The following is a 27,753-nucleotide window of genomic DNA, read 5'->3' on the forward strand; positions in this document are numbered from 1 at the left end:
GGGTCACTGGGAACTGGAACAGGCTGCCCAGGGAGGTGGTTGATTCACCTTCCCTGGAGGTGTTTAAGGCACGGGTGGACGAGGTGCTAAGGGGCATGGTTAAGTGTTTGATAGGAATGGTTGGACTCGATGATCCGACGGGTCTCTTCCAACCTGGTTATTCTATGATTCTATGAACAACCTTTCAAACTCAATAGTTATCAGAGCTCTGTCAAGTAGGGACAAGCCACAGCTTCCCAAACATACTTGTCAGTGTGATTTGACATGGCATAAGGTATCCAAAATATCTACGCAGAACAAGCAGGTTCAACACAGAATGCATGCAACACCTGCATCCTTCCGAAAGGCAGGTGGGATGCCCGACAGAGACTAAAATGATGGTAGAAATCCATATGCAGGCAACTGACTCCTGCATCCCATGGCCTATATTCAGCAGACATTTAGCTCAAATGGACACACATTTATTGTAGACTCCAAAAATTAACTTAATTTCATTTTGGCAGAGGAATCCAGAATCAGTGTAAGTGGAAAATATACGTAACCACTACCAAAAATTTCCAACTAATCAAATAACTAACACAGTTAATTTTCAGAATCTGATACTACAAAATTTTCATTCAAATGAACAGAAAATAGAAACACAGTATGCTTTTGTGAGGTATTTTTAAAGCAAATATTAATAATTTTAAGAAGAATATAATTTGCCTATTAACATACCATGAAAGAACTATTAATGCAGCCCTAGATCCAAGAGCAACTCTTTCTGTGAGCCTCAAAAAGTTACAAATTCATTGCGTATTAGAATACCTAATCAAGGATTGGAATTGTTCCTTCCATTTTTATTTATTTAAAAAAAAATTGAAGAAAAACCCTACGCATACAGCTCACAACTGAAGAATTATCCAGTAAGTTATAGCTATATATGTCATATTCTTAAATATTTGGATATGTAACAGCACTAGAACATCTCCCAATTATTCAATTTCACCCCATGACAGTAACAGTTGCAGAATAAAGATAATTAACAAGTTCTCTCATATAAATTAATTTTTAAGAGGCTTTTGGCCAAATTGTCCTTGCTTTACACAAGTAGTCAGCTAAATGTAATGACATTACAGCTGCAGAGTATAGGATTAGAATGATTTGATGCTCTGGTTAATACACATCTGTTACACGCAATGTTTACCCTGTATATATTATTGTATTTTCTTAATGCTCTCATTCACTGCTTCCTAAGTGCATGACTACAAGCAAAGTTAAATCAAACTCTATTTTACAAGAGCAGAGTTAAAAACCCCATTATTAAACCGGGAATATAGCTTCAGACCCCTTAGCAGTGAGAACTAGAAGTTTCCACTCTGTTTTTCAGGTCACTTAACATTACCAATAATCCAAACACCAGAAAGCTTCTTTGGTGTATGAAATGCATTTACCATTCCCTCTCTGTTACAGAAATAGAAAAGTAATTATTATGCCTACATAAGTATATGCTATGAATGAAGGCCAGAGTTGGAATCTTCTGGGAATACGTACAAAAATAAGGAATTATCATCAGAGACGTATGATACACCGAAAGTATGTGCATAATCCTTCTGCCGTTGACCACAGCTACGGATTATTGACATTTACTTACCTCCTTTGTCTACAGATCCAGGGAGCTTTCACGCATATACATCATGAATCTTCCTATAAAAGAAATGTTTATATTTTCTTTCTCATGCATTGTACTTACCTAGTCCTTTAGGAGTAATGCCACTGCTATCAGCAGGATTAACCACCCAGTAGTAATATTTCAATGTGTGCATTAACTGCAGTACTGTTCCTACTCTGCGTATAGTATTATAGATCGTAGCAGTTCCAATGAATTCAGCTGACAAGTAGGTATACAAAGACAGCTGCACCTGAAGAATGAAACAGTTAACCACATAAATGTAAGTTACATATTAATAAGCTTAACTTTCAGGATATAGTGTATTTACTTTGGATTTGATATAAAAAACTAAAAGCTAATTACAAACCATTTCGCTTAGGGCTTACACCTGAACAACCTCCACAGTTTCCTTCCAATCTAAATTTTCTATGATTCTATGACCTATGTCACAGTAAACGTACTGGTTTGTTTTATATCTTGGCTTTTTATACTAGAAGTATATATTACCAGATTTTAGGACCAAGTCACTTTTCACTTTAGTCCACATTCCAGTCATAACTGTGATTATCTCAGAAAACAACTAATTCATTATCACCAGATATGAACAAGAACTCTTTACAATTTTTATTAAACCAAAATACATACTTCAAAATAAAATGCAAGTTTATGCAAATGTGTAAACCCCAATATCTTAGCTTATAGTTACAATTAAAAATACAGACATCTATGCCTAATCTTTAAGAAAACAATGTAACACAGACACTGAAAAAGGGACTGTGTTTCTAGAAGCCATTTCATCACAGAATTAGCCAGAATCCTACACAAGAATAGAACGGCTTTTAGAGAGTTTGAAAAGACATTGGAGAACAAAGTTAGGCAGTGTATAGACTTTGTGATCTGAAAATTTTGTTATTAACATGTTTTAAAATAATAAAAAAAAGAAAACCTAAATACCATGGTATAAAATACCATACTGGTAGGACGGTTATAACATAATTCAAGTGTACAATTACCTTTGCAGGGGTATGTATCCAGATAGCAGGATTAAAAAGGATGTGATCACATAATTGCTTCAGCAGTGGTGCTCCATGAGACAATCCATCCAAATATTTTGCAAATGACAAAAATTGTTCAAGAACTGCTCTGGTTATATGAACTCTAGATGACTGGGGGAAAATAATCAGAAAGAACAAAGATAAAGAAATCCTTCCTTAAAATACTTACAGCAGAAGTATGAAGTGATATTTTCACCAGGCTCATAAAACATATGTAAACTCATATGTGTTTATGCCATTGAATGTGAAAGGAAAGCAAGAAAAAGTATCAGCAACTTATACTTTCTAATAATACTTATGGTCCTTCTCATGGCCACATTTAACAGGTTAAAAATATTCATCAGTAACTGGGGTAACTTTTTTTTTTCCCATTTTTTGTTTGTTTGTTTGATTAATCCACATTTTACAGCAGAACGCCTTGAGAACTTTGTCTGAAGTCCTTAACCCTATTCCAGTTAAATATGTGTTTTATTGAAATTGGGTTTCTCAGTATAGAGACACACATTACTGGTAGATTTGCCTTTGTTCTTAGACATAAGTATGTAAATGAAGTATTTGGTTTCAAAGTTTCCTCAAATTTCAAGAAAGTAAAATCATTGTTGAAACCTGCTCCTATGCAGCAACATGGCATGCGTCCTTTGACAAACTCCTTTACACACTAAGTTAACAAAAGAAATTAATAGGAAAAACCACAAAACCTCCTTCCCCTTGCATCCTTAAAAAACGTTCAAATTACTTTTAATGCTGTAAATATAGTCTGGGAACATGCAGATTTTTTATTTTTAGAAGTGAAGTCTGTTTGTCAGTAATACAAGTTCAGCCTGGATGCTGAGTTTCCTTTGGTTTGTACATCACAATTCACAATAAACAGTCTGCAACTAATAACAACAAAAATGTTATTTTGAAGTTCAAGTGGAAAGAAAAGCACTTTCTGAAGTATTTGATCATATGCAAATGAGCAACAGATAATTTACAAATAATAAAATTAAACCTGGCTAGGAAACAAAAGGATTTGTGTGCCAACTGAATAAAAGCATATACCAAAAAGATAAAATACATACTTTTAAAAAACTGCAGCTAAGAAGATTACAGCATAACAAACTCCAGAAAGCAGCATATGCTGTAAGAATTATATTGTGATGGAAAACAATGAAGATCCTTTAAATATTCACATATCCTTAAGTTTAATGATTGTAGCAGTTGTTAATTGGAATAGTATACAAACTTTTATTTTTATTATTTCATGTACAACATTCTAAATCGATATATTAAATTTTTGAACTTAGGTAACAGACACCCCTGAGAGGATGTAATACTGGACCTGATGGTCACCAGTGCAAGCGAGCTCATCGGTGATGTCAAGATCGGAGGCAGCCTGGGCTGCTTTGATCATGCATTGATGGAGTTCAAGGTCCTTATGGATATGGGACAGGTGAGGATTACAGTCAGGACCCTAAATTTTAGGAAAGCAAACTTCGAGATCTTCAAGAAGTTAGTCAGAAAGACTGCACCCTAGAAAACAGAGAGCAGAACAGAGCTGGAAAATATTTAAGGATGCATTCCATAGAGCGCAAGAGCGCTCATTCCCCAGACATAGGAAATTGGGCAGTGATGGGAAGAGACCAGCGTGGCTGGGTCGAGACCTGTCGGTCAAACTGAAGACGAAGAGGGAACTGCACAGGCAGTGCAAGCAGGGACAGGTAACCTGGGAAGAGTATAGGGATGCTGTGTGATTGAATAGGGATGGGGTGAGGAAGGCCGAGGCACAGCTGGAGCTGAACTTGGCAATGGAAGCAAAGACTAACAAGAAGGGCTTCTATAGGTATGTCAACCAGAAAAGAAAGGTTAAAGAAAGAGTACTACCACTGATGAACAAATATGGTGACGTTGTATCAACAGATGAGGAGAAGGCTGAGGTGCTCAACAACTTTTTTGCCTCAGACTTCACTGGCAACTGCCCTCCTCACCCCTCCTAGGTCACTGGGCAACAAGATAGGGACCAGGGGGGTAAAGCCCCTCCCACTCAATCCCACAGCCCTGAGGGAATTGGCTGATGTGGTTACCAAGCCACTCTCCACAATATTTGAAAAGTCATGGCAGTCAGGAGAAGTCCCTCACGACTGGAAGAAGCGTAACACTATCCCAATATTTAAAAGGCGTAGAAAAGATGAACCTGGAAACTACTGACCTGTTAGCCTCACCTCTGTGCCTGGGAAGATCACGGAACAGATCCTCCTAGAAGCTACGCTAAAACACATGGAGGACAGGGAGGTGATTAGCGGCAGCCAGCACGGCTTCACTAAGGGCAAGTCCTGCCTGACCAACCTAGTGGCTTTCTATGATGGGGTAACCACAGCAGTGGGCATGGGAAAACCAATGAATGTGATCTACCTGGACTTCTGTAAAGTCCTTGACATGGTTCTCCACAACATCCTTCTCTCTAAATTAGAGAGATAAGGATTTGTTGGGTGGACTGTTTTGTGCATAAGTAATAGGTTGGATGGTCACATTCAGACAGTAGCGCTCAATTGCCCAATGTCCAGATGAAGACATGTGACAAGTGGTGTCCTTCGGGATCCATACTGGGATCAGTGCTGTTTAATGTCTTCATTGATGACACAGTGAGATCGAGGGCACCCTCAGCAAGTTTGCAGATGACACCAAGCTGAATGGTGCAGCTGCCACGTCAGATGGATGGGATGTCATCCAGAGGGACCTGGACAAGCTGGAGAAGTGGACCTGTGTGGATCTCATGAGGTTCAACAAGGCCGAGTGCAAGATACTACACTTGGGTCAGGGCAATCTGCAGTTTCTATACAGGGTGGGGGATGATGTCATTGAGAACAGCCCTGCGGAGAAAGACTTGAGGTGCTGATTGATGAGAAGCTTGACATGAGCCGACAATGTGCGCTCACAGCCCAGAAGGCCAACCGTATCTTTGGCTGCATCAAAAGAAGTGTGGCCAGCATATTGAGAGAGGTAATTCTGCCCCTCTACTCCACTCTGGTGAGACTCCACCTGGATTATCGTGTCCACTTAGTCTAGTTTTTCAACATTCTAAATCACAGTTGCCTAGTACATGAAACACAGAGTATAGAAAATAATCTGCCTTTAGGTATTACTTCAGTGAATGTAAAGTCTTTCTACTTAAAGAATACATTTCTATAGCTGAAAATAACACAGAGAACAGAATGAAATCATTTATCATACTTCTTCAAAATTTAGGATATTTTTTAATGGCGATATTGTTATTTAATTTCACCATTGGACAACACAAAGCTGCAGTCGTAACTTCTCAGATGACTGTTATTCTGACTGCATGCTAATGAGAAATACAATAACAGAATTCAAGAATGTCAGAGTAATGAGATTCAATCGTAAGAGTGTAACTATCTCAGTATATCTGACCGTAGTTTGGTTTCAGTTTATTAAATCACAGTAGCAAGGTTTCATGAGGACTTTGGGCCATGGGGCAAGTAACATTCCTCAGCCAAGCATCTGAATTGAACTTCAGTTTTTTGATGACTGCTCACAACATTCGAAAACAAGTAACTAAAGGGAACACCCCTTGCAACAGTTTCTTTTGGAAATTAAATTATTTTTCAGTTTTTCTTCTTTATAAAATAGAAGATTTCAACAATTTCAGAATTGAGCCACAGAGGATTAAATTCATTTTTATTAACACATCAAAAAAAAGAAACTTAAACCAAATTAGGACATATCTGTGATAACATTTGTAGAAACTGGGAACAAGAGAACTTTCCTAAATGAAAGCCTGGGGAACAGGGAGTGGAGAAAAACAAATGAAAATATGTTTAAGTGATTCACAAACAAAGCTAATGTAAAAGCATAAATTAGACAAACAGGTCCAACTCCAGAAAACGGATTATTTGAATATTGGCATGCAAGACGATAAGGAAGATGAAAAGACTCCTGTAGACAAGTTATAAGTAAAAAATCAAAAATACCTTACATCACAAATATATTTCATTACCACAGTCCTTTGAGTGAAGTGATTAAAAATACCACAATGACAGTAGAAATGCTAAGAATAAGGATAAAAAATACCTCCAAACGTACCTTTTCAAGGAGGTATCCAATGACTAGAAAGCCTTTTCCACCAAGCATTTGTTCTTGCATGGCTACTGAACTCTTAAGAAGCTCAACCAAGAATGCCAATAGGGTAGCACTGCATGTAAAGAACAAGCATTTTTTTTAGATTAGAAACGCAGAAAAATCAAATCTGTTACATTCTCAATATTCACCAGGTATTAAGTGAACTGAAACTTAGAGTGGTGAAAAATGCAAGGAACTTAGAGGGGCTTAGAGTGTTGAAAAGTCCCTTGAAAGAATATAAATCTTACTTTTTCTGTTGACAAATTTCTCCAATGACTGTTCACGTTACAACAGTAGGAGTGGGAGTTCACGTTCAAACAGAACAGGAAAAAATATTTTGTTAGCTTTCCCTATTTGACCAGGAATATCTTAGGTTTTAAATATGCAGTCCATTCCACACTTTTACTCCCTAGAGTAGCTACTACTATAGAAATGAGGCATAAAATGGCTGAACATGCATGTGGGCAATGATGTCCACCACAAACCACAGCGGAAGAACACCAGGGTGAAGAGCTTCCTTCATATTTTCTCTAAACCAAACACAAGAATAATATCTAAGCCTGACCAAATAAAAGTTGAGAATCACTTTCAACCGTTAGGAAAGAGAGAGACTCTAGAGGCTGTAAGGAAATCACCCAAGCAGCCCATGCCAGCAGTTCTCAATCTGTATCTGTGAGGTGTTCAGAAAGCACAGGGAGAGAAAAGGCTACAGTTTAGAAACTGAAGAGATATTACAGACATCAGGAGACAGACTCGGCAAGTCAGTGAAACTATGTTACAAAAATCAACAGCAGAAACATATGATAGATCAATGCACTGTGAGAGAAAAATCACAACCGGCTCTTGGGTGGTGAGATGGAAGCAAAAGTGCAATGACTTATTGCAGAAAAACACAGAGCAAAGGAAGAGAAAAAAAAAGTCCCAGAACACTTATAACAGAAAGGAAATATTCTAAATTATTTTTCAAATACCTCAAAAAGGTAGATGACAGAATGCTTTGTACTGCATATACAACGTATACATAAAGTCATTATTCCTTTTCTAAAAGTAAAATAGTTATAGCAATTCCTAGTTGGACAGACAAATATCTGTAAGCATGAAGGTTTTCACACAGGTGAGGGGCACAAGCAAGGGAGAGGGTGAAAACTGTGGCTTTTGCAGATATGAAAAAGTGAGTGAAAGGAAATGTCCAACCTGCATTTTATGTATTTCAACTTTACTTATAGTATGTAGTCACCTAAAGGTTTCCTTGCTGTCCAAATACAATCTTTTACTTTGAAATAAAAGTTGAGATTGTTTAATCCCTGCCAGCACCAAAACATAATCAACTTGCTGAGGAAAACAAGATTTATTCTATCTGGTGAGCAAGGCTGCCATGTGAAAAGTACACAGTAGGCAAACTACATGCTGTGAACATGAAATAGTGCCTTGTCTCGCTTCATTGTTGAGTGGTCACAATAATCAGTCTAAAATCACATACAGAATGCTCCTGAGAGTGTCAGCAGTAAAAGAACACAGATAATGTCCACTAACAGCACTCCAAAGCTTTTATCAAAACAGCCTGTCAAGCTGTCACATCAATTTCAAATGAGGTTATATGCATCAATTTTCTCTTACCCCAACTGAAAGTTTCTATCTGTCATCTAAAATTAGACACTCATCATTTTTACTACATGACAACCCATAAGAAGCTCAAGTAATGGGTTGAAGATTTATATTTGGAAACTCCCTTTAAAAGAAATTGAATAAGCCAAAGAAAATTCTTTATAGATGGTGTTTACTATCATCCTTCACGAGTAACCTTATGATTTAGGAGAAAAATCCATTATGCATAGTGGGAACCTGAACATATGTAAGTCTATGGAATCTGATAAAATGCATCCCAGAGTCTTGAGGGTATTGGCTGATGTGGTTACCAAGCCACTCTCCACAATATTTGAAAAGTCATGGCAGTCAGGAGAAGTCCCTCATGACTGGAAGAAGCGTAACACTATCCCAATATTTAAAAGGCGTAGAAAAGATGAACCTGGAAACTACTGACCTGTCAGCCTCACCCCTGTGCCTGGGAAGATCACGGAACAGATCCTCCTAGAAGCTATGCTAAAACACATGGAGGACAGGGAGGTGATTAGCGGCAGCCAGCACGGCTTCACTAAGGGCAAGTCCTGCCTGACCAACCTAGTGGCTTTCTATGATGGGGTAACCACAGCAGTGGGCATGGGAAAACCAATGAACGTGATCTACCTGGCCTTTGACACGGTTCTCCACAACATCCTTCTCTCTAAATTAGAGAGATAGGGATTTGTTGGGTGGACTGTTTTGTGGATAAGTAATAGGTTGGATGGTCGCATTCAGACAGTAGCGCTCAATCACTTAATGTCCAGATGAAGACCTGTGACAAGTGGTGTCCCTCAGGGATCCATACTGGGACAAGTGCTGTTTAATGTCTTCATTGATGACACAGATAGAGAGACCGAGGGCAATCTGCGGTTTCTATGCAGGGTGGGGGATGATGTCATTGAGAGCAGCCCTGAGGAGAGGGACTTGAGGTGCTGATTGACGAGAAGCTTGACATGAGCCGACAATGTGCGCTCACAGCCCAGAAGGCCAACTGTATCTTTGGCTGCATCAAAAGAAGTGTGGCCAGCATATTGAGAGAGGTGATTCTGCCACTTTACTCCACTCTGGTGAGACCCTGCCTGAATTATTGTGTCCAGTTCTTGGAATTGCAATAGAAAAAGGACATGGAAATGTTGAAACCAGTCCAGAGAAGGGCTACAAAGATAATCAAAGGGCCGCAGCAGCTCTGCTGTGAAGAGAGGCTGATAGAGTTGGGGTTGTTCAGCCTGGAGAAGAGAAGGCTTCAGGGAGACCTTATAGCAACCTTCCAGTACCTGAAGGCAGCACACAAGAAAGCTGGGGAGGGACTTTTTAGAAAGGCATGTAGTGATAGGACTAGGGGGAATGGGTATTAACTGGAGAGTGGATGATTTAGAATAGACATTAGGAAGAAATTCTTCACAATGAGGGCGGTGTTCCCTGTGAACAGGTTGCCCATGGAAGCTGTGGCTGCCCCATCCTTGGAGGTGTTCAAGGCCAGGTTGGATGGGGCCTTGGGCAGCCTGATCTAGTGGGAGGTGTCCCTGCCCATGGCGCGGGATTAGATGATCTTTAAGGTCTCTTCCAACTCAAACTGTTCTATGATTCTGTGCATAAAGTTAAGATACAGCATACATCTTTGAAAGACTAGCACATAATTTACAACAATAAATACTATTAATAGTATACTGAATAGTAAAAAAATATTCTTAAAACTTATTTAAAAGATTGTTGTACCTTGAACATGCCAGTAGATATAAGTTTGAGAGGTTTTACTTCCAGTTGTGTAACTGACCTATCAAAAGCCCTTTTCTTTGTATTGACATTTATTTGTCGATTTTATGAACTTAGATATAAACTCATTGGATGGAGTTATGTGATATTAATATAATCTCTATGCAACTGTTAGTAATTCTAATATGACTCTGAATGCAAGTTATAGGACACAGTGACACCCTAACAATAAAGATTTTTCTCTCTTCTTCTTTTTAAGTACACATAAAACACACAACTAAACTCAGAATAATCAGGGGCCAGTTAATACTTTTAAGCATGCCACAGACACAGATGAACTCGTTCTATGTAAGAAAGACTGAATCAACATAGTTTATAAATTCACATCCTGATAGATCCCAGATATCACTTTTTAGATATTAATCATCTTTATGCAGGGTACGGCTGAACTGATTAATCCTGCCTGCCTACATTATCTCTGCAGAGAGCTACCTTAGCTGTCCCTGCAAAATGATGCCAATGTTTCTAGTTCCAGAAAAAACATATTCATCCAGCCGATACATTTGTGAATGAGCTATGCCTTTTCATAAGTCCAAAATAGCTTTTAACATCTATTGAACCAGATACATAAAGACACCACAATCAGCTCAGGTCTGCAAGCAGGAACTCTAGCTTCTAATCCTTCAGCATTATCTAAGATTGCCACCATAAATAATAGAGTTGACTGTAGTATACAGTAATTCAAATCTTGGGATAGCACACGTGAATGCATCATTACACTTTACACCTTCAAGCACATAAAAAATTCCGAGTACCAGAAAAAGCAGCAGTTAAGAACCCTCAGGTAGTCACATAGAAGCACAATGAAGGTGAATACTGTATAGGACTATGCTGTTGATTAAAATTAGCACAATAATTAATTGTAAACAGCAGTCTGTCCATATCATTATTCAGGAAATGAAGTAATTAAAAGATCTGTAATATTTTAACTGACCGAAGAACTGTAAAATGAAAACAAAAATGTTTTTAAATTCTCACTGCACATACATTAATGAAGGTTTTACTACCTAAAGACAGTAATCAGAGACAGGCAGAAAACATATTACGTGCTTAGTTTGATTCTTCCCAGAAACCTTGCTTATACTTGTTCCAGGTAAAACTTCATTTTTGGAGGAGTAAGGAGAGAATGAAACTGCTCTAAATAACAGCTACTGCACAAACCACTGATTTTACATGTTATTAATCTTATACATTTTATGCCAGAGAGAATACAATCTGCCTGTAAAGATCCAACAGTTAACAATTTCCAGATAAGCTTTCCCAGCTTCTTCAAAACTTCTTGTTTCTCACACGTTCAGACACACCTCAAGCAAACATTTAAGTGTGTATGTGTGTGCATGTGTATATAGAAATACTGACATAATGGATCTTTTCTCCTCAACATTGCATTCTAAGAATTTAGGCTTCTAAAGGGCTTCTAAAGAACTGACTAAATATTTTAGAGGACTGTATCCAGAATTTCTAACATATTTCTAAGGAGAGTCAATTTATGTAGTCACACAGCTGAAAATAAACTAAACCTGAAGATTTTAAAAATAAAAATTTATATTAGGAGAAAAAAATTTGCCACAATTATCCTTTTAAAAAGGTTGCTCTTGGCAAAGGGGAAATAATATTGATTACAAGACCATCTTCTAAGATCAAGAACTTTTCAAACAGAATTTAACAAACTTACCAGTAACTAAAATGCATCGGATTGCTGCAGGGCTCACATTAAACTTGCAAAATTCTGTGCACTGCCATACAAAATTTCTCTCCATTCTTGCCTATTTTCAACTCCCCTAGATACAAAGGCAAATATAAAGGATACTTCAGCCCATTCCTACATCTCCTTTGTACCACACCCTGACTAGAATAGATCATTTGTCTGCAGTGCAGCTAAGAAATGGATACACAAGGAAAAATACCTACGTCAACTAACACTAAATCAGCAAGAATTATGACTTCTACTGGAAATATAATTAATTTCAGGACAAATTTTTTCCAGCAATTTTCCACTACTAAGAAGCAGAAGAAAATGGCTGAAGACTAAAACATGAAGATGCTATATTTCCAATGATTATGATACTGCTTATTGTATAATTAGCATAGTTGTAGAGACAGTAAGTCTCTGGAACATTGTTACGTAAAAAAAATGAAGATTAATCACATTTTCCCCTTAAATAAAAAAAAAAATTAAAAAACCACACTCAGAAGCACAGAATTGGTGTTCACAGTTTATAACATCTTACTGGAAGATTTTCTTAAGGATGCTTTCATGTCTATACATATTTATTACATTTGTGAAGTCCCTACCTTTGTAATTCAGACTGTTATTCTTATGACATACACTGTGAAGTTACGAACACTAACTAGCTTATTTCATTCATTGAAATATGTAGATATCATATAAATAACTAATATGTTTCAATAGTTCATCACTGTTTCAACATCACAATCTTCAGTCAACAGTCATGCAACCTTACTCCTTAAATAAAAAATATACTACAGCAATTCACTAAAACAGCTTCTGTAGGCAAGTCTTCGAAACTCCAAAATATGACACCTCCTTCTTCATTAGAAGTAAGAATAATTACATACATTAATAAATGTTTCATTTTCTCTGTCCATTTATAGTTATGGGAAATTTAAAGGATGTAAAAGAAGCTCACAGTGGAAAACCCAGAGTTATGAAGTCTTTATGCTATGACAACCATTGAACAAGGAAGAGCTGCTTTTGTCAAATTCTAAACAGACTGGTAGTCCCCATTAAGTGAACAATTACTACTGTTTTGTGGAGATAAAATACAGGACAATTTAGACAAACTGTTCTCTTGAAATCAGTTTCTATGACTTCACTAACAAATGCAGCAACCTGTTAGGAATGTCAGTCATCTATTCAAATAAACTCAGATGACAAAGGCTTTAGACGAATAAAAACACTCTAGAAGTCAGGAACTTGCACCACTAGGATAAGAGTCTTATTTATCTTGGGGTTTTTGGTGGTGGTGGTGGTTTTTTGGTTTGTTTCCGGGTTTTTTTTTTTGTTTTTTTTTTTAAAATCACTCCATAGATCCATTTCTCTAGTCTACTCTTCCCCACTATAATTTTCTCTGAAAGATTTATCCTAATTACTTTTAAGTTTCACCTTGGATTTTGTAGTACAAAGTTATCTGGATTATGCTTTATAAAATGCACCTTTAATTCAAGTAGGCACATAGCTATTAAGATCTAAGCACGCTGATTAAAAACAGAAGATTTAACTTGAAAAGTCTATATAAAAGAGAATCATGCAGGTATTTTTCTGTCTGGTTATCTTTGGGAAGGATCCTTTATAAACTAATCCCATTTCTATTCCTAGCTTCTCCAAAATAAGACAAAAGGATTGCCTGATAAAATCCACTACAGCCTGTTAATACAATAACTTTAGAAAACTAACCTTAGCATAAACAGTTAAAGTGGTATTTAAGATAGTCATACACCAACAATTAATGTTTTGTTCTTAACAATCCTAAGATACTTCCCCCAAAGTACAAAGGGTAAGCAGGGATTTAAAAAAATGTTTTGACTGCATTTATAATACAGGTTGGGAATACAAAAATGGATTTTCATCAAGGTATATTCACAGTTAAAGCATGAAATCAACCACTTGTGCATGTTTCAACATAGTCAATTGCTCTGCTGCTACATTACTAATTACTCATATTCATTCATTCATATTTATGCAGTCATGGCCACTAAAAGCCTGTGTGCCACGAAGTATCACTCAGGCAGTATGATTCAGGAAGTCCCTTTCCTGCTGTCACAGTTTGCAAAAATTCCAGTACAACGGATTTCATCTGAGCACAGCTAGTTTATAATAGAGATGTGAAAATTCAGGTATTATATTCACCCTTGTTCCTTTAGAAACTCACAAGGAGACGGTTATCAGCATCTGACTCAGCAAACTCCCAACTGTAGACTAGAGGCAGCAATGGACGGGGACCTTGGCTCTCCATCAGAGGCACAAAGAGAAATGCAAGAATATCGGAAAGGATGATTTTCATACCCCCTCTCAGCTTTAAATATCTGGGCCACCTGGAGCAAACAAGAAAATTGTACCTATCACAGAATCATTTAGGTTGGAAAAGAGCCTTAAGATCATTGAATCCAACCCTAAACCTAACACTGCCAAGCCCACCACTAAACCATATTCCTATGCACCACATCTGCATGTCTTTTAAATACCTCTAGGGATGGTGATTTAACCAATTCTCTAGGCAGCCTGACATTCTTCTTAATCGCTGTCATGTTCTTAAAGATAAATTCAATTAAAAATGTGACATTATTAATTAAGAATTATTGGAGATGCACAGATTTTTCACATTAAACTAATAAAGAATTAAGACACCTAGTTTTACTTCCTGTCAAGCTGTGCTATTTGCTATATGTGGAAACTGACAGGAAAACTGCTTATTTCATATTGTACTTAGAGAACTGTGTTCATCAACCAAAATACAGATACAGATACAGCAACACCACTAGTTACATACAAAAGTCTAAAATGAATATAAAAAAAATTTTAAAAAAGAGTACAAGATATTAATTGATCAAAGAAAAAATATACAAATTACATGAAGAGATGAAGAACACCAATTCAAATATTATTCTTCTCCCTTCACCCATGTTTCCCTTTCACTGACTTACAACTACCTAAATTAAAACGTCAAAATAAAGTCAGTAATAAAACTGACTGAAAAGATGCCTACAGTTGCTTTGCTACAAATTTAGGGGGAGTGTGTGTGTATATGACCTTTAAGAAAGTTAACGTGGGCCTAAGACTGCCTTTATTTAGTATGATAAACAGCAAAACTATTTTTAATGTATGGGATCTAGCAAATCCAGTTAGTAACATCTAGAATAAGCACATAAAAGAATTTTTGGAACAATCTAATCTGTTTAAACAAACAGCTGTAGGTCTTTCTGCTTTCTACTTTTTTATTTTCCCAGTATGTCACAGTCCAGCACCACCATCTCATCTGAATTAACACTTGTACTTTATTCTGTGATGGAACTGTGTCAGTGCCAAAGACTGCACACCCAGTAACTTGTCAGAATCAGTTTGTATGCCAGTGCTCAACAGACCCAAATGAATTCAAAACCATGCATGAGAGACCACAAATGAACAAAGCAAGTTCTTCCTATCATATTACCCATACAGTATAATCAAATGTATCAACAATACCATAACAGAAAAAGCACTCGATATTCCTTTTCATTCCATAAACACCTTATTGACCTAAACTGCACAATTTTCTATTCTACGCAGAGTACTGAAAAGCAGGATAAAAAGTAGCAGTCTTGGCATTCAAGTTGACAGACCACTCTTCAGAATAGCAGGCATATCTTTTAATATAAGAAAACACATTTACACAGAATCACAGAATCACTAGGTTGGAAAAGACCCCAAGGATATGAACTCAGTTTCCATTCTTTTAATTTCAGTGTATGGGAGCATAGGAATCTATAGAGTGAGTCATTGATTAAAATTATAAGTGGTATCAAGACAATTAAAAAGGAAGGTGCTCTTTCATAGTCCAGTTAACAATCCTCTTCTAATGTTAAAAAGAAAAAAAACCAAAACCGAATAATTAAGAACCTTGAACTTGTTAAACAGATATCAGCATATGTGGGAGAGAAGGAGGTGTGAGAAGGATTCAGAACAGTAGTCTTGAAACTTAAGACACGCTAGGGCATCAAGCTAAGAACTTCCCATCTCTCAGAACACATTAAGACAAAAGGCAGCACAATTTCTGAGTTCCCTCAACTGCCACCAGAAAGAAATAAATTCTACTGTGATAGTAAGCCTTTAAAATGTAATGGTCTTCTATCATCAAGCATCATCTGGACTTTATTTTTTTTATTGGCAAAGAGGCATAGGGATTATCTGCTTATAAAAATATTTAATGGCTAAATGATGACTATTTTTCAGAAAGAAGCAGTGCAGCCCTCTGTTGCTGCTGTAGATATTTTTTCATAAGTAAGAAAGGTACACACAAGTACCTGCTACAGTTCAGTAATTGCATTTTGGAAAGGAAAAAATAAAGAGAGAAAAGTCTAAAAAACCCAGTAAGCATATTTATTCCGTCTTTCCACTCCACAAAAGACTCTTAAATGTAGCCCTGGTTTGCATATTTAGCCCCCTTTCCCCATTATATCCTCTCTTTGGTCCCAGAAGTCTTTTATTCCTTTATTTGCATACTTTCTTCTTCACTTAAACTGTTATTTTCCTCTCTACCTACATCCCATTAAATTAAATGTAAGAAACTAATGCACATGCACCAAAACCATGGTAATTCAACATTTAAGTTACATCTCATCAAGCAGCCATTTGCTTAAGTTTTTTTAATATCTTTTTATTTAGGGTCACATCTTGTATTACGCATTTGTACAATCATATATTATAATGAATTACAGATCTTTTTTTAGAATATAATCTAATTATAGAAGAAATGCAATGATTTATTCAAGAACAACTTTTTTTTCTCCTACTTACTGGTTAACTAACTCCAGAAACGTTCTGTACATTTTAAATTGAACATTATGAATGTTCTAACTCCCTGCAAAGACCACACACTTGGGATGAATTAGTCTTTATCTCAACCTATAAAACTTATATTATATTAGCTCTCCATTTTTAGACAGACATAGTTAATGCTTTATCGTTTTTTACAGACTCAGCTTATTAATGAACTTAACACATTTTATTCATACATATACTCAACATATACACATAACCTTCCCTAAAATGGAATAAAGCATTTTTTCCTACTGCTGAGCCAGTAAATAAAAGCAAATAGGGAATATTTTTTTCCACAATTATTTCAAAATAAGAAATGGTTTTTTTCTATTCTTCTTACTTCACAATATTTTAATGCAAAGTACATTCTGGAAAACAGACAACTAAAGAGTAAATAACCCACATGAGCCAACTATAAATAATGCACCTATTTTATAAATTTATTCAAATACAAATGTCAGCTCATGCTGCCCCAAAACACTATTTTCTAGCAGGTTTTCATTACATACCATCCCATCCTACAGCGAAACACTGTACCAATGGTCTGAGTACTACCTTTTCAGTTTTGTTACCTCCAAAGGTTCAAGCAACACATTTTGTCCTGACAACCTTAAACATCTTGTTTTGCCACTAGAATAAGATCCTGTCCTGAGAAGCAGGTGTCAAGAAATCTTTTCAAAATGAACTACAGCTCAGCTGATTTGAATCGGTCAGTGTGTGTCCTGTCAGACACTCAAGTAGTCCTTGCAGGCTGCACATCCATCTACATTCAGTGCGTGCAAAGCTTTCAACCCAGGGGCTACTTCCATAATGGCGGAGCAGAGACTTCATGTGTCCTTGTCTAAAAATCTCTTGGTATGTCCCCAGTCACAGTTGCAATTGTAATATGGCCACAAAATAACTGATCACATTTCTATGACTTTCTGCCCACCTATTAATATGGAAGGAGATATCTTTTCTTAATTTTGAATGTTATTAAATACGAATTCCAATAACACAGACTTTGTGAAAGTAAACAACATTGCACTGTCAAGTAAAAGCACACTGGTTTCTTTTAGAAGTTGCAAGAACTGTTGCTAAGCTATCCTTACAGACTCTAAAGTGATTTGAATTCATTATTTAATCCAATCCAATCCGATTTTATACCAGTCGAATCTCATCGTATTAATACCATTTACACATCTCTACAGCAAACCACATTCAAAAAACAATATTATTTTCAATGAAACAGGGGTGAAATGTCTGTCACAGCATTTACAAAAGAAAACAAAACAAACGTTGCCACAATGAAACCCAAAATATTCTTAGCTTAATTTAGTTTTTAGATTGCTTTAAAGAAGCTTACCAAACTGTTGTTTCCACCTGACTGTCATGCAGTTGTCGATTGTCTAACTGGGCAAAGAGAGGAAAAAGAACTTGAATTCCGCCAATGGAATGAATTGCGCTGTGAATGGAGTGGGTTACGATAGCTTTCACATCCTAAATTAATAAAATAAAGGAAAACCTCAGTTAATCTCAATTTTAAAGGACAGTTACAAACATAACTTGGGAACAACTTAACACTGAATTGAGTGTAAACTAAATCAGACTTATTTTAACTTATTTTCAGTACTTGTGTTGCAGTTATAATCACTCTACATAAAGGCAAGCTTTAAACAGAATAACTTCAGCATAGTGGCAAACTGTGCCTTATATATTTCTTAATGAAGAAATAATCATTTTTTCCTCTAGAAAGTGAGCAAAGAAAGAGTACTTCAAGTGAAAGGTATATTAAGAGCTGAAATAATACAAAATAACAATCTCTTTGTACAGTAGCTTCTAAATCCTCTTATTATCCAAATGATCTTGAGCTAACAGTAATCATAGAACATCAATGCAGCAGCACAAACCTGAAGCATAAGAGCATGGGGGGAGTGTACAAAAATGGAAGGATTTTCCTTTGGTGAGGATTCAAGGCATAGCTGAGCATCAGTAGCCTTCGCATTGTAAGTAAAAGCAATACTGCTTGCAAGTTTCCCATCATACAGCACTTGCTTATGGTGCTCAGCCAGATGAATGTCACTCTCAGATTTAAATTTGAATGTGCTCTGAAAATAAAACACAAGTTTTAGAAAGTCAGTACTTTAGACAAAATCCTTGCCACAAAATATGTATAAAATACATTGAGCTTGAGAAGGAATATAGAAAGTGCTACACTTCTCTTTAATTTTCCAGTAATTTAATGCTACTGAACAATGAGACATTTTTTTTTTAATTTATTCTACTCCACATCAAAATGTCAATATAATATTTGGTATTTTATGTAGTATTGTTTCTCTTTCCTTTCAGCATCAGTGTTAAGTTTCAGAAGTATCTGGAAGAAATGAGTCACATTAAACTGCCATAAATATATTAAAATAAAAAACAGAGCATGCAACACATCAAAAATCAAGAACAATTTAAATGCCTGGCATTTTACTTTATACAAACTCATTCAAATTAGAATACTGAATCCTATACTATTTTTATTAATGGAATAGCTGTTTTTAAATAGCATTAAAATCCATGCTTCATTAACAGTAAGGACTGTGTATATAAACAAGCTACTTAGACACAAAGGAAAAACTCAAAGAAAATTATAAATGCCATATTTTAAGTTAATGATTCTCACACTCAAAGCTTTTACAAAGGAAGACTGAAAATTTCTATTATTCTTAAACATACCATGATTCATGTCTGATCTAAACCTGGGTTTTCTGGCAACACTGACAAACCAGTGAAGCACAAGAAGATAGATTTAGGCATTTCTGCAAAGTGTTGTCAGCTTATCTTGGCACATAACTCCATATGCATATAATAATCATTTGACAGTGGCAAAAAGACAACTACTAGTTACCCAAAGTGCTGTACTCATACAAGTAAAGCAAATTTGTTAGAAATTACCACCATTTAATTAATGCAAGATATATGATATGTTACCTTTCTAAAACCTTTACTGAATTTAAAATAATCTATTGCTAAGTTCAATTATGAATAAGCTTGCTTGTTTTCACTGCATATAGCCATCACAATTTTCTTTATTGCTTTGGTCCTACCATATCTTTCCTTCCCTCCCTTCCCCACCCCCAAGTAAGAAATCCTGCATCATGTCCCTAGGGTTTTGGTTACCCAGGCCAGAAGAATTAAAGTAGGCAACTTATAGGGTAACAGCTGCTCTTTCCAAACAAATTACAAGTTCCTACATCTTATGTAAACACATAAAACCCATCCAGCTTTTGCAGAGCTCTCAAGGCTGCTGGAAACACTGAAGAAAGTCTTCTGCTTACAGCCAAATGATGGAAAAGTGCATCTGCTCAAGTGACTGACACATGGCACCTAAAGGTCTTGTGACAGGCATCCACTTGTACGCGGGTTATAAAATTGACGTAGATTGAACAGACTGGGCATCTGACTGCAGCTGCTGGAGAACCCTTGGAGCAAATCTGTCAGTCAGCCCTGTCTCATAATTGGTGTTGTCAAGGGGGAGGGAAGAAGCAATGACATGCTGGAAATGTAGGAAATGCAGGTACTATAACAGAGCATGCAAGTAGGAAGAGCAAAAATGAATGGGAAATCAACGGTTTAATATAATTTGGCAAATTAGTACGATGTTATCTTTGGCTGCATTAGGAGAGTTGCCAGCAGGTCGAGGGAGGTGACACCTGAAGTTCTGGCATCCACAGTACAAGACAGCTACGGACTTATGGGAGAGAGTCCAATGAAAGGCCACTAAAATCATGAAGCGACTGAAGTATCTCTCCCTATGAGGAAAGGCTGAGAGAGCTAGGACTGTTCAGTCCTAGCAGAAAAGGAGCCTCACGGGGAATCTTACCGATGTGTTTAAACATCTGAAAGGAAGGTGCCAAAAAAATGGAGCCGGTGCCTTCTCAGCAGTGCCCAGTGATGGAATCGAAGGCAATGGGCACGAACTGAAACACAGGGTGTTCCCTCTGAACATCTGGAAAAACTTTCTTACTGTGAGGGTGACCGAGGTTGCTCAGCAAGGTGGCAGAGCCTCCATCATCAGAGATAATCAAAAGCTATCTGGAAACAGTCCTGGGCAACTGGCTCTAGGTAGCCCTGCTTGACCAGGGGGTGGACCAGATGACCCTCAGAAGTTACTTTCAACAACCTCAACCATTCTGTGGTTCTGTGATTTTGACTTGGGTTAGGAGTCCATTTTGTAGGGGAACTCCCAGTCTACTTACTGTCCCAGTCTACTGTTCATACTGCAAAACTGTTCAGAACCAAAAAGACTTCTTTTGGCTGAAATTGAAATGTCTTCCAACTGGTGGTAGTCATTCAGCCAAAAGGATCAGACTACAACCAAATCTAAAGTAATAATCACAAAAATACACACACTGTGGGTATTCAGCCCTCATAACCAAATCTTTTAATCTAGAAACATGCTCCTCTTGTGTCATGCTACTTACTGAAGCAGAAAACCACAAAGAATGAATATTATGTCGAGAGCTTGAGAGCTGGTTCTCTGCTGATATGGCTGGCTACGTCTCACTTATCAGTAAATGACTGCTAAGAGGTTACAGATTTGTCCTGAGGCAGGTGGTGATGTATTTCTCCCCAGAAGCTATTTTTAATTCTAGAGATAAATCTCTGTGCACTTTCTGAAGAGATAAAAATAACTTAGTGATTTAATTGATTTCCAGAGATACCTGCATTCTGTTTGTAATATTTTTTTATGTTTTAACCATGTGAAACCACTTCTTACCCAGAAAATGTTTCATGCCTCTAAGCTTCGTCACATCTTAAAGCTCAGAATGTTTCACCTCCATATGGTTTTTCATACCTTTGCCATTTTAACTATGTCAGTGTTTAAAACAAAATTTGTATAATTTTATTATCATGAAATTTTGCAACTTTCTAAATTGCTTAAGTTAAAATAACATCAGTTTTATAAACAAATTTTGACATTATTCTACCACCTATTTTTCATTGTTTACTATGCCTTAAGAATTTATCAGAGACTGCTGTTTGAAAAGCAAGAACATATAAGTTACAAATAAATATAACATTGCCTCATATTATTTGGAGAAAAAGAATTAAAGGGACTTTCTTTCATCAGAGCTGAATAAACATGACCTTAATTTGGAAATGCTATTCTCCTACCCAAAAGATTATTATAATAGAAGGGAAAGAGAGGCTACAAATTCTGATTCATGATACTTGTTTATTACCAACAGTGATCAACAGAAAGAGAAAAGAAATTAATTTCAAGCATACTGTACTGGGGACTTGGGAAAATACATTCAACAGGATAATAGCAGAGATTGCCAAACATATAAAATTAAATGTTATGTCCCTGCCCATGGCAGAGGGTTTGAACTAGATGATCTTTAAGGTCCCTTTCATAGAATCACAGAATCATAGAATCACCAGGTTGGAAAAGACCCACCAGATCATCGAGTCCAACTATTCCTATCAAATACCAAACCATGTCCCTCAGCGCCATGTCCACCTGTCCCTTAAGCACCTCCAGGGAAGGTGACTCAACCACTTCCCTGAGCAGCTTGTTCCAGTGCCCAATGACCCTTTCCGTGAGAAGTTTTTTCCTAATGTTCAGCCTAAACCTCCCCTGGTGGAGCTTGAGGCCTAGTTTAAGGGAAACCTATGAATCAAGTAAGGTAATTTGACAACACTGTTATTGCAGTAACTACTGGAAATATCGTTTAGTGTGAAAGCACGTATGGTTTGTGAACCTCTTCAACACTCACAAAATATTACATAATAACTTTCACTTCTTTAAACAACTGAAATCATTATTCCTATTTAGTATCTCTTCAGTATGCAGCAGTTGGTAACTTAATAAATCTACAAAGATTTACTACATTTATTATTAAGTAGCATAAATCACATTACTTCCTTTTGTATGACCAAAAAAAAAAAATTAATTGGCAGAAGTATTTGTTCAAACAAGATACAGTATTCAGTTTGGAATAAAGCACTCCTTGTTTGCTTAGGTGATAACACCTCTCTTGACAGAATACCTTTAGTTTCAAGTCAGGTTTTAAACATCAACCTATGCAATGGACTTCCTCTTGTCCAAGCAACTCTGAAATATTTGGCTATTCACAGTACATACATACCATACAAGATATTTTGAACTGTCACTGCCACTCAAGTGTTAGCTATTATAAAAAGAATTAGGGCAATCATTTTCAGCACTCCAAATTTTACCTGCTGTTTTGTAAAGTTTTACTTTTCAGATTATACAATATCTACTAAAAACATGAAAGCTTATTTCACAGAATCACAGAATCACAGAATAACCAGGTTGGAAGAGACCCACCGGATCATCGAGTCCAACCGTTCCCATCAAACACTAAACCATATCCCTCAGCACCTCATCCACCCGTGCCTTAAACACCTCCACTTCAGATGATACTTCAAATTAAACAAATCAGAAAAATAAAATTTGGGAATAATTGGTGATAGAAATTCAACGGTGTTTAGCTGTGGTAAGATTAATTTTTCAAGTCATCTTTACTAGGCACTTTCTGCCAACTTCTGCGAAGTATCTGCATTGTTCTTCTTGACGAAATAATTACTCTAGACAGCCACTCCAAAACATATGACTGTTCATACTACAGGCCCAAGTTTATGCATGCACCATTAATTTGTCCAAACTGTCCCCTAAATGCCACTGTCAAAGCAAGAGTAAAAAGCTCAACTTGTACTTCAGCAGAACTGTTTAAAACTTTGCATTTGAACAGAATTGGTTATTTAGGCCCTGCTGAATGTGAATCTGCCTTAAATCAGGTTTTAAACAGAAACAGCAGAGAAGAAAGTTATTCCCCTGATATTCAGTACACCAAATACAAAATTGCTTTAATCTAATTATGGCCCAAAGTCATAAATTCCCCATACAAATGTGTTTCAGCTACGCTTTAAAAAATAATGTGCATCTTTCAAAAAGGTGGTGGAAATTAAGGATAGTTAGAATAATTGAAGAAATACTCTGGGTGAAAGCAAATCACATAGCTCTACTTGATCCTAAGAGGAATATCCACATGCAAATATACCTTCCAACTATGTCTATAAATTCTTTTCTTTTTCCAGTTGCACATTTTATTTTTCCATTATTACCTTATATCCAGGTCCTAACTGATGTATTGCAAAGATCTGTGCTGGGTTGAGAGCTTCAGTGAATACATATACTGCTCCAAGCTGGCCACAGAACACTCTATTAGCATCAGCAGTCTCCGAAGAGCCAAGAAAACATTTATCGTAGCTCTGTATCAGAAAAAGGCAATGTTAATGAAGTTTAGTCATACAAACTGTACAGTGGAATAATATTCATACACAGCCAATGAAGCCAAAAAATAAAGGAAGACTCTAATTAAGAAAATAAATCAATCATTCATTGCTTCAGTACCTGATTCCCTGTAGTGAACAACTTCATTTTGAATATCATAGCATTAATTATTTTACAGGTCAGCATTGCAATGCTGTTATGACTGGCTGCTAGGATTTGTTTTTTATTAGTTGTGCAACATTCAACTGAGAAAATTAGAACAGTACATTCAACTACCAAATAACCTTCCCTACTGCCTTCCAGGAAGTGTGAAAGCCTTAAAGTTCTTTGTAATTATAATCACAACTCCTACTGCTAATACACAAGAATATGCATTTAAATGCACTCTTTCACTGCTGTGCTAACAGAGCTAAACACCTCTAGCAGAAAAAACAAATACGACTTTTTCTTGTTTTAAACTGGTGCACAATATTCCTCTATGACCGTGGCCTCTAATGATTTGGTTTGACCTTGAGCTCTTCTTCTGTCTTCTTCGACAGTTAAAAGAGTGGTTATTTTCCATTCTTCTTTCAAGCAACTATCCCACTGCACAAAGACATTCTGCAGCTCTCCATATGTCCATTTCCTATTACTTCAGGTTTGAAGTGGGGGTTTGTGCCTCTTTTCATTTCCGATTTAAATTTATTTTGCAAGGTCAAGTTCTTCTGGTGCTTCCAAGAAAACAACCACTTTCAGATGAAACGAAGTTTAGAATTTGTCTGTCTAGAAATAAAGATCTGGGGAACTGGAACACAGGATGCAGCACAAGAGGAAACAGGAAGCACAAGGATTTCTGTTTCTTTGAATCACATATACTTTCACAGAAATAAGAATCAGGTCTCACTTTTTTGAGCTGAATCAGCAGAATCTGCATTAGGAAGCCTGCTTTTTCATCTTGCTTGGCTGATGAGTTTTACCCTAAGAAATATTGTTGTCAGTCTGGAGAATGGAATAAAATATGGTGAACTGCCTCAGCAACTGATCTAAGTGAATAAGCTATTAACAAAGAAAAGGGTATTCTATCTAAAGAGTTAGAAGGAGATCAAAGATCTGGAGCTCAGCTTTGCAATAAGGTGAGGTAAGAAGTATCCGTGACTTTATCTCTGATTTATCCTCTTGTTGACGAAATACCTCTTCTAATATTTTGACCTTGGAATTTCTTTTTTTTTTTTTTTTTGGTCAAAACTAAAAGACTTCTGAAAAAAAACCTACACCAAGATTGGTTCACAAAGTCTCATATCCAGGACACACAGCGCAGACTATGAGACTACTCTGACTGCTAGCAAATCTAATGATGAAACTTCATAACAATTTTCAGTTAGTTCATTGAAGTCTTGCTTAGCCTTGAAGGCTTTACTGACAGCTGCACCATTACTGTCAAAGTGTTAAGACAATGGCAATTGCCATTCTTGAGGAGTTTGTCTCAGCTACTGTTTGCCACACTTTTTCTGACACACAGATTCCTGCATATTTTCATGGATCCTTCTAGTTATCATTAATTGTACAACAGACATTGTAGGTTTCAATGGATTCTGACTTTTACACCTAGGTCTATTAACTTACAGTATTTCCAGTTCTTTCTTTTTTCATTCTTACCAAGTTGCACTTTCCCAGTCTCTAGCACTTCACTTCAGATTAGGTGTCTCCATTATTTTTTATTGGAGGGGAGGTCTAACTCCTGATGTTCTGCTAGTTTTTATTCACTTCTGCTCCAGTAGCCAAACAATCCATAAACTAGTTTTATTTATTTGGTTATTTATTTATTTATTTATAAATCAGCACCTAATACTTGTCGCTCATTTGGTCTCCCTCCAACTTCCTCACATTTCCACAGTTTTAAACCTGTTGGACTCCACCTGAACCAAGTTTATTTGCCTATTTCTGCACATCCCTGGTAGTATGTCACTAACGACTCCAAGATGAAGTGACTGACTGATCACTTTGTTGAGTCCCTTAGTCCAAATCTTTCTATTTTATTTTCATAAAAAATTGAACTCTTGGGACTTCCAGACCTTGTTAATTAAGGACATAAGACTATCCTTAATATTCTTCACACTTATAAGCCTTCTTTCAATTACAACCCAAGGGTTACTGATGTCATCGACCTGTTGCTTTTCACCTCTTATGTCAACTTTTAAAATCCTTCACAACTTTCCTTATCCTACAATGTAAATGCAAAATTCAGCAAAAGATGTCACGACATCATCAAGTTTATCTTCACCCAGCTGTCTGAAAAAAAACCTTCCACCAAACCTCAGTATCCCTATATTCTACACCTTTAAGAGATGTTTTAGACTTTCTTCCATGTGTCTTCCCATAAGGGGGAAAAATTCCTCATCTAACAGCTGTAACAGCCCAGCTCTTCCGATTTAACTTCCACTTCGAAATGTATTGATCTCTCCGTAAGGCATACAGAGTTGATCATGACTACTGGCCAGCTAAGAACTGCACACAGTTGAATATGTTATACCATCATGCATTTAAATTAATCTTTTTGTCGTAATCTCTATAGCTATGTTTATTCCTTGGAATATAGACTCAAAGAGTTATTTACCACTAGCTACCATACCTTGTGCAGCACCCTAATGCAATGAATCTCAGCATTGCTATGTTTTTTATATATATCATTAAAGAGTAATAATTAAGTCAGAGCCAAAAATGGAAACTGTATATAAGCGGCATTCACAATGGAAACAGGGATACAAAGAAATTTACAGTGTATTCCATATTTTTCATCCACATTCATATCTTCCCTCTAACACTCAGGCTGAACATTATGTAACATTTTTAATACATGAAGTCCCCTCATAAAATGAAAAATATTGAAGAAAGTTTGAGTGATTTGAAGTTTTGTGTATATTACACATTTAGCATATCTCTAGATGAAAGCATGTCTATTAAGACAACATACATTTCTGAAGAATACAAATATGTAAATGTTAATGACTACTTCCTGTAATATCACATATCTTGCTGCCCATATTACAGAAACAGTTAAGAAACAAGTGCGTTCATAGCTGTGTATAAATAAGAATGAATTACAAGAAATACAAGTGAAAACCTATTAAAAATCAAGAAAAAAAGGATCTTTTTAAACTTCCACCCTTTTTGTCATCTACATCCTAACTTCAGCGTCTTCCAGAGCATGTAAGAAAACTGTAAACTGAGATATTCTTCAGTTCTTGTTTGGATAAAAGAAGTAAAAGCCAGATATTGGAACAAAAGTTATAAAAATGTAAGAGAGTTGTAATGCAATATCAATCTGGGAAAAAATACAATAAAATAAATTCATAGTCTCTACCAAGAAAAGAAACTATGCTTAAAAAAATTAAATTCAACTCAGTCCCTTAATCTTAAACTCAATAATAAAAATCTAATGAATGTTTTATTAATTGAAACAATATTTAATCATAATGCATTTGGTAGCTTATGTTTAGCATTTTAAACGCTACATCTCAATTATCTTATAATGTTCCTGCATAAGAAGAGACAGAAAAGAGTTAAGCGCACTTAGTCAATAATATATACCTCCTGCCCCTTTCTGAGTTTTCACAACTGTAAAACTAAACCTATCACTATAAACTACATGAATAGTTATGCACAACACATGATGAAAAGAAAGAAGAATGACTGGCTGACTTGCATAGCTTTATCTTTTCTCATAAAGCTA

General features: G+C 36.4%; 1 protein-coding gene across 10 annotated transcripts in view; it reads right to left on the minus strand.

The window, feature by feature from the left end:
* Positions 1–27,753, minus strand: part of NBEA (neurobeachin) — a 499,111-nt gene that overhangs the window by 351,720 nt on the left and 119,638 nt on the right. For all 10 annotated transcript variants that reach the window (XM_069882400.1, XM_069882331.1, XM_069882372.1 and 7 more), the window contains exons 8-13: positions 23,876–24,022; positions 18,643–18,840; positions 18,099–18,232; positions 6,787–6,895; positions 2,665–2,817; positions 1,733–1,901 (exon numbers count right to left, since the gene is read on the minus strand). In XM_069882400.1, the coding sequence (XP_069738501.1) occupies positions 1,733–1,901; positions 2,665–2,817; positions 6,787–6,895; positions 18,099–18,232; positions 18,643–18,840; positions 23,876–24,022 (910 nt within the window). The remainder of the gene's footprint in view (positions 1–1,732; positions 1,902–2,664; positions 2,818–6,786; positions 6,896–18,098; positions 18,233–18,642; positions 18,841–23,875; positions 24,023–27,753) is intronic.

Source organism: Phaenicophaeus curvirostris, chromosome 1 (assembly GCF_032191515.1).
Source record: "Phaenicophaeus curvirostris isolate KB17595 chromosome 1, BPBGC_Pcur_1.0, whole genome shotgun sequence".
Classification (NCBI taxonomy): domain Eukaryota; kingdom Metazoa; phylum Chordata; class Aves; order Cuculiformes; family Cuculidae; genus Phaenicophaeus; species Phaenicophaeus curvirostris.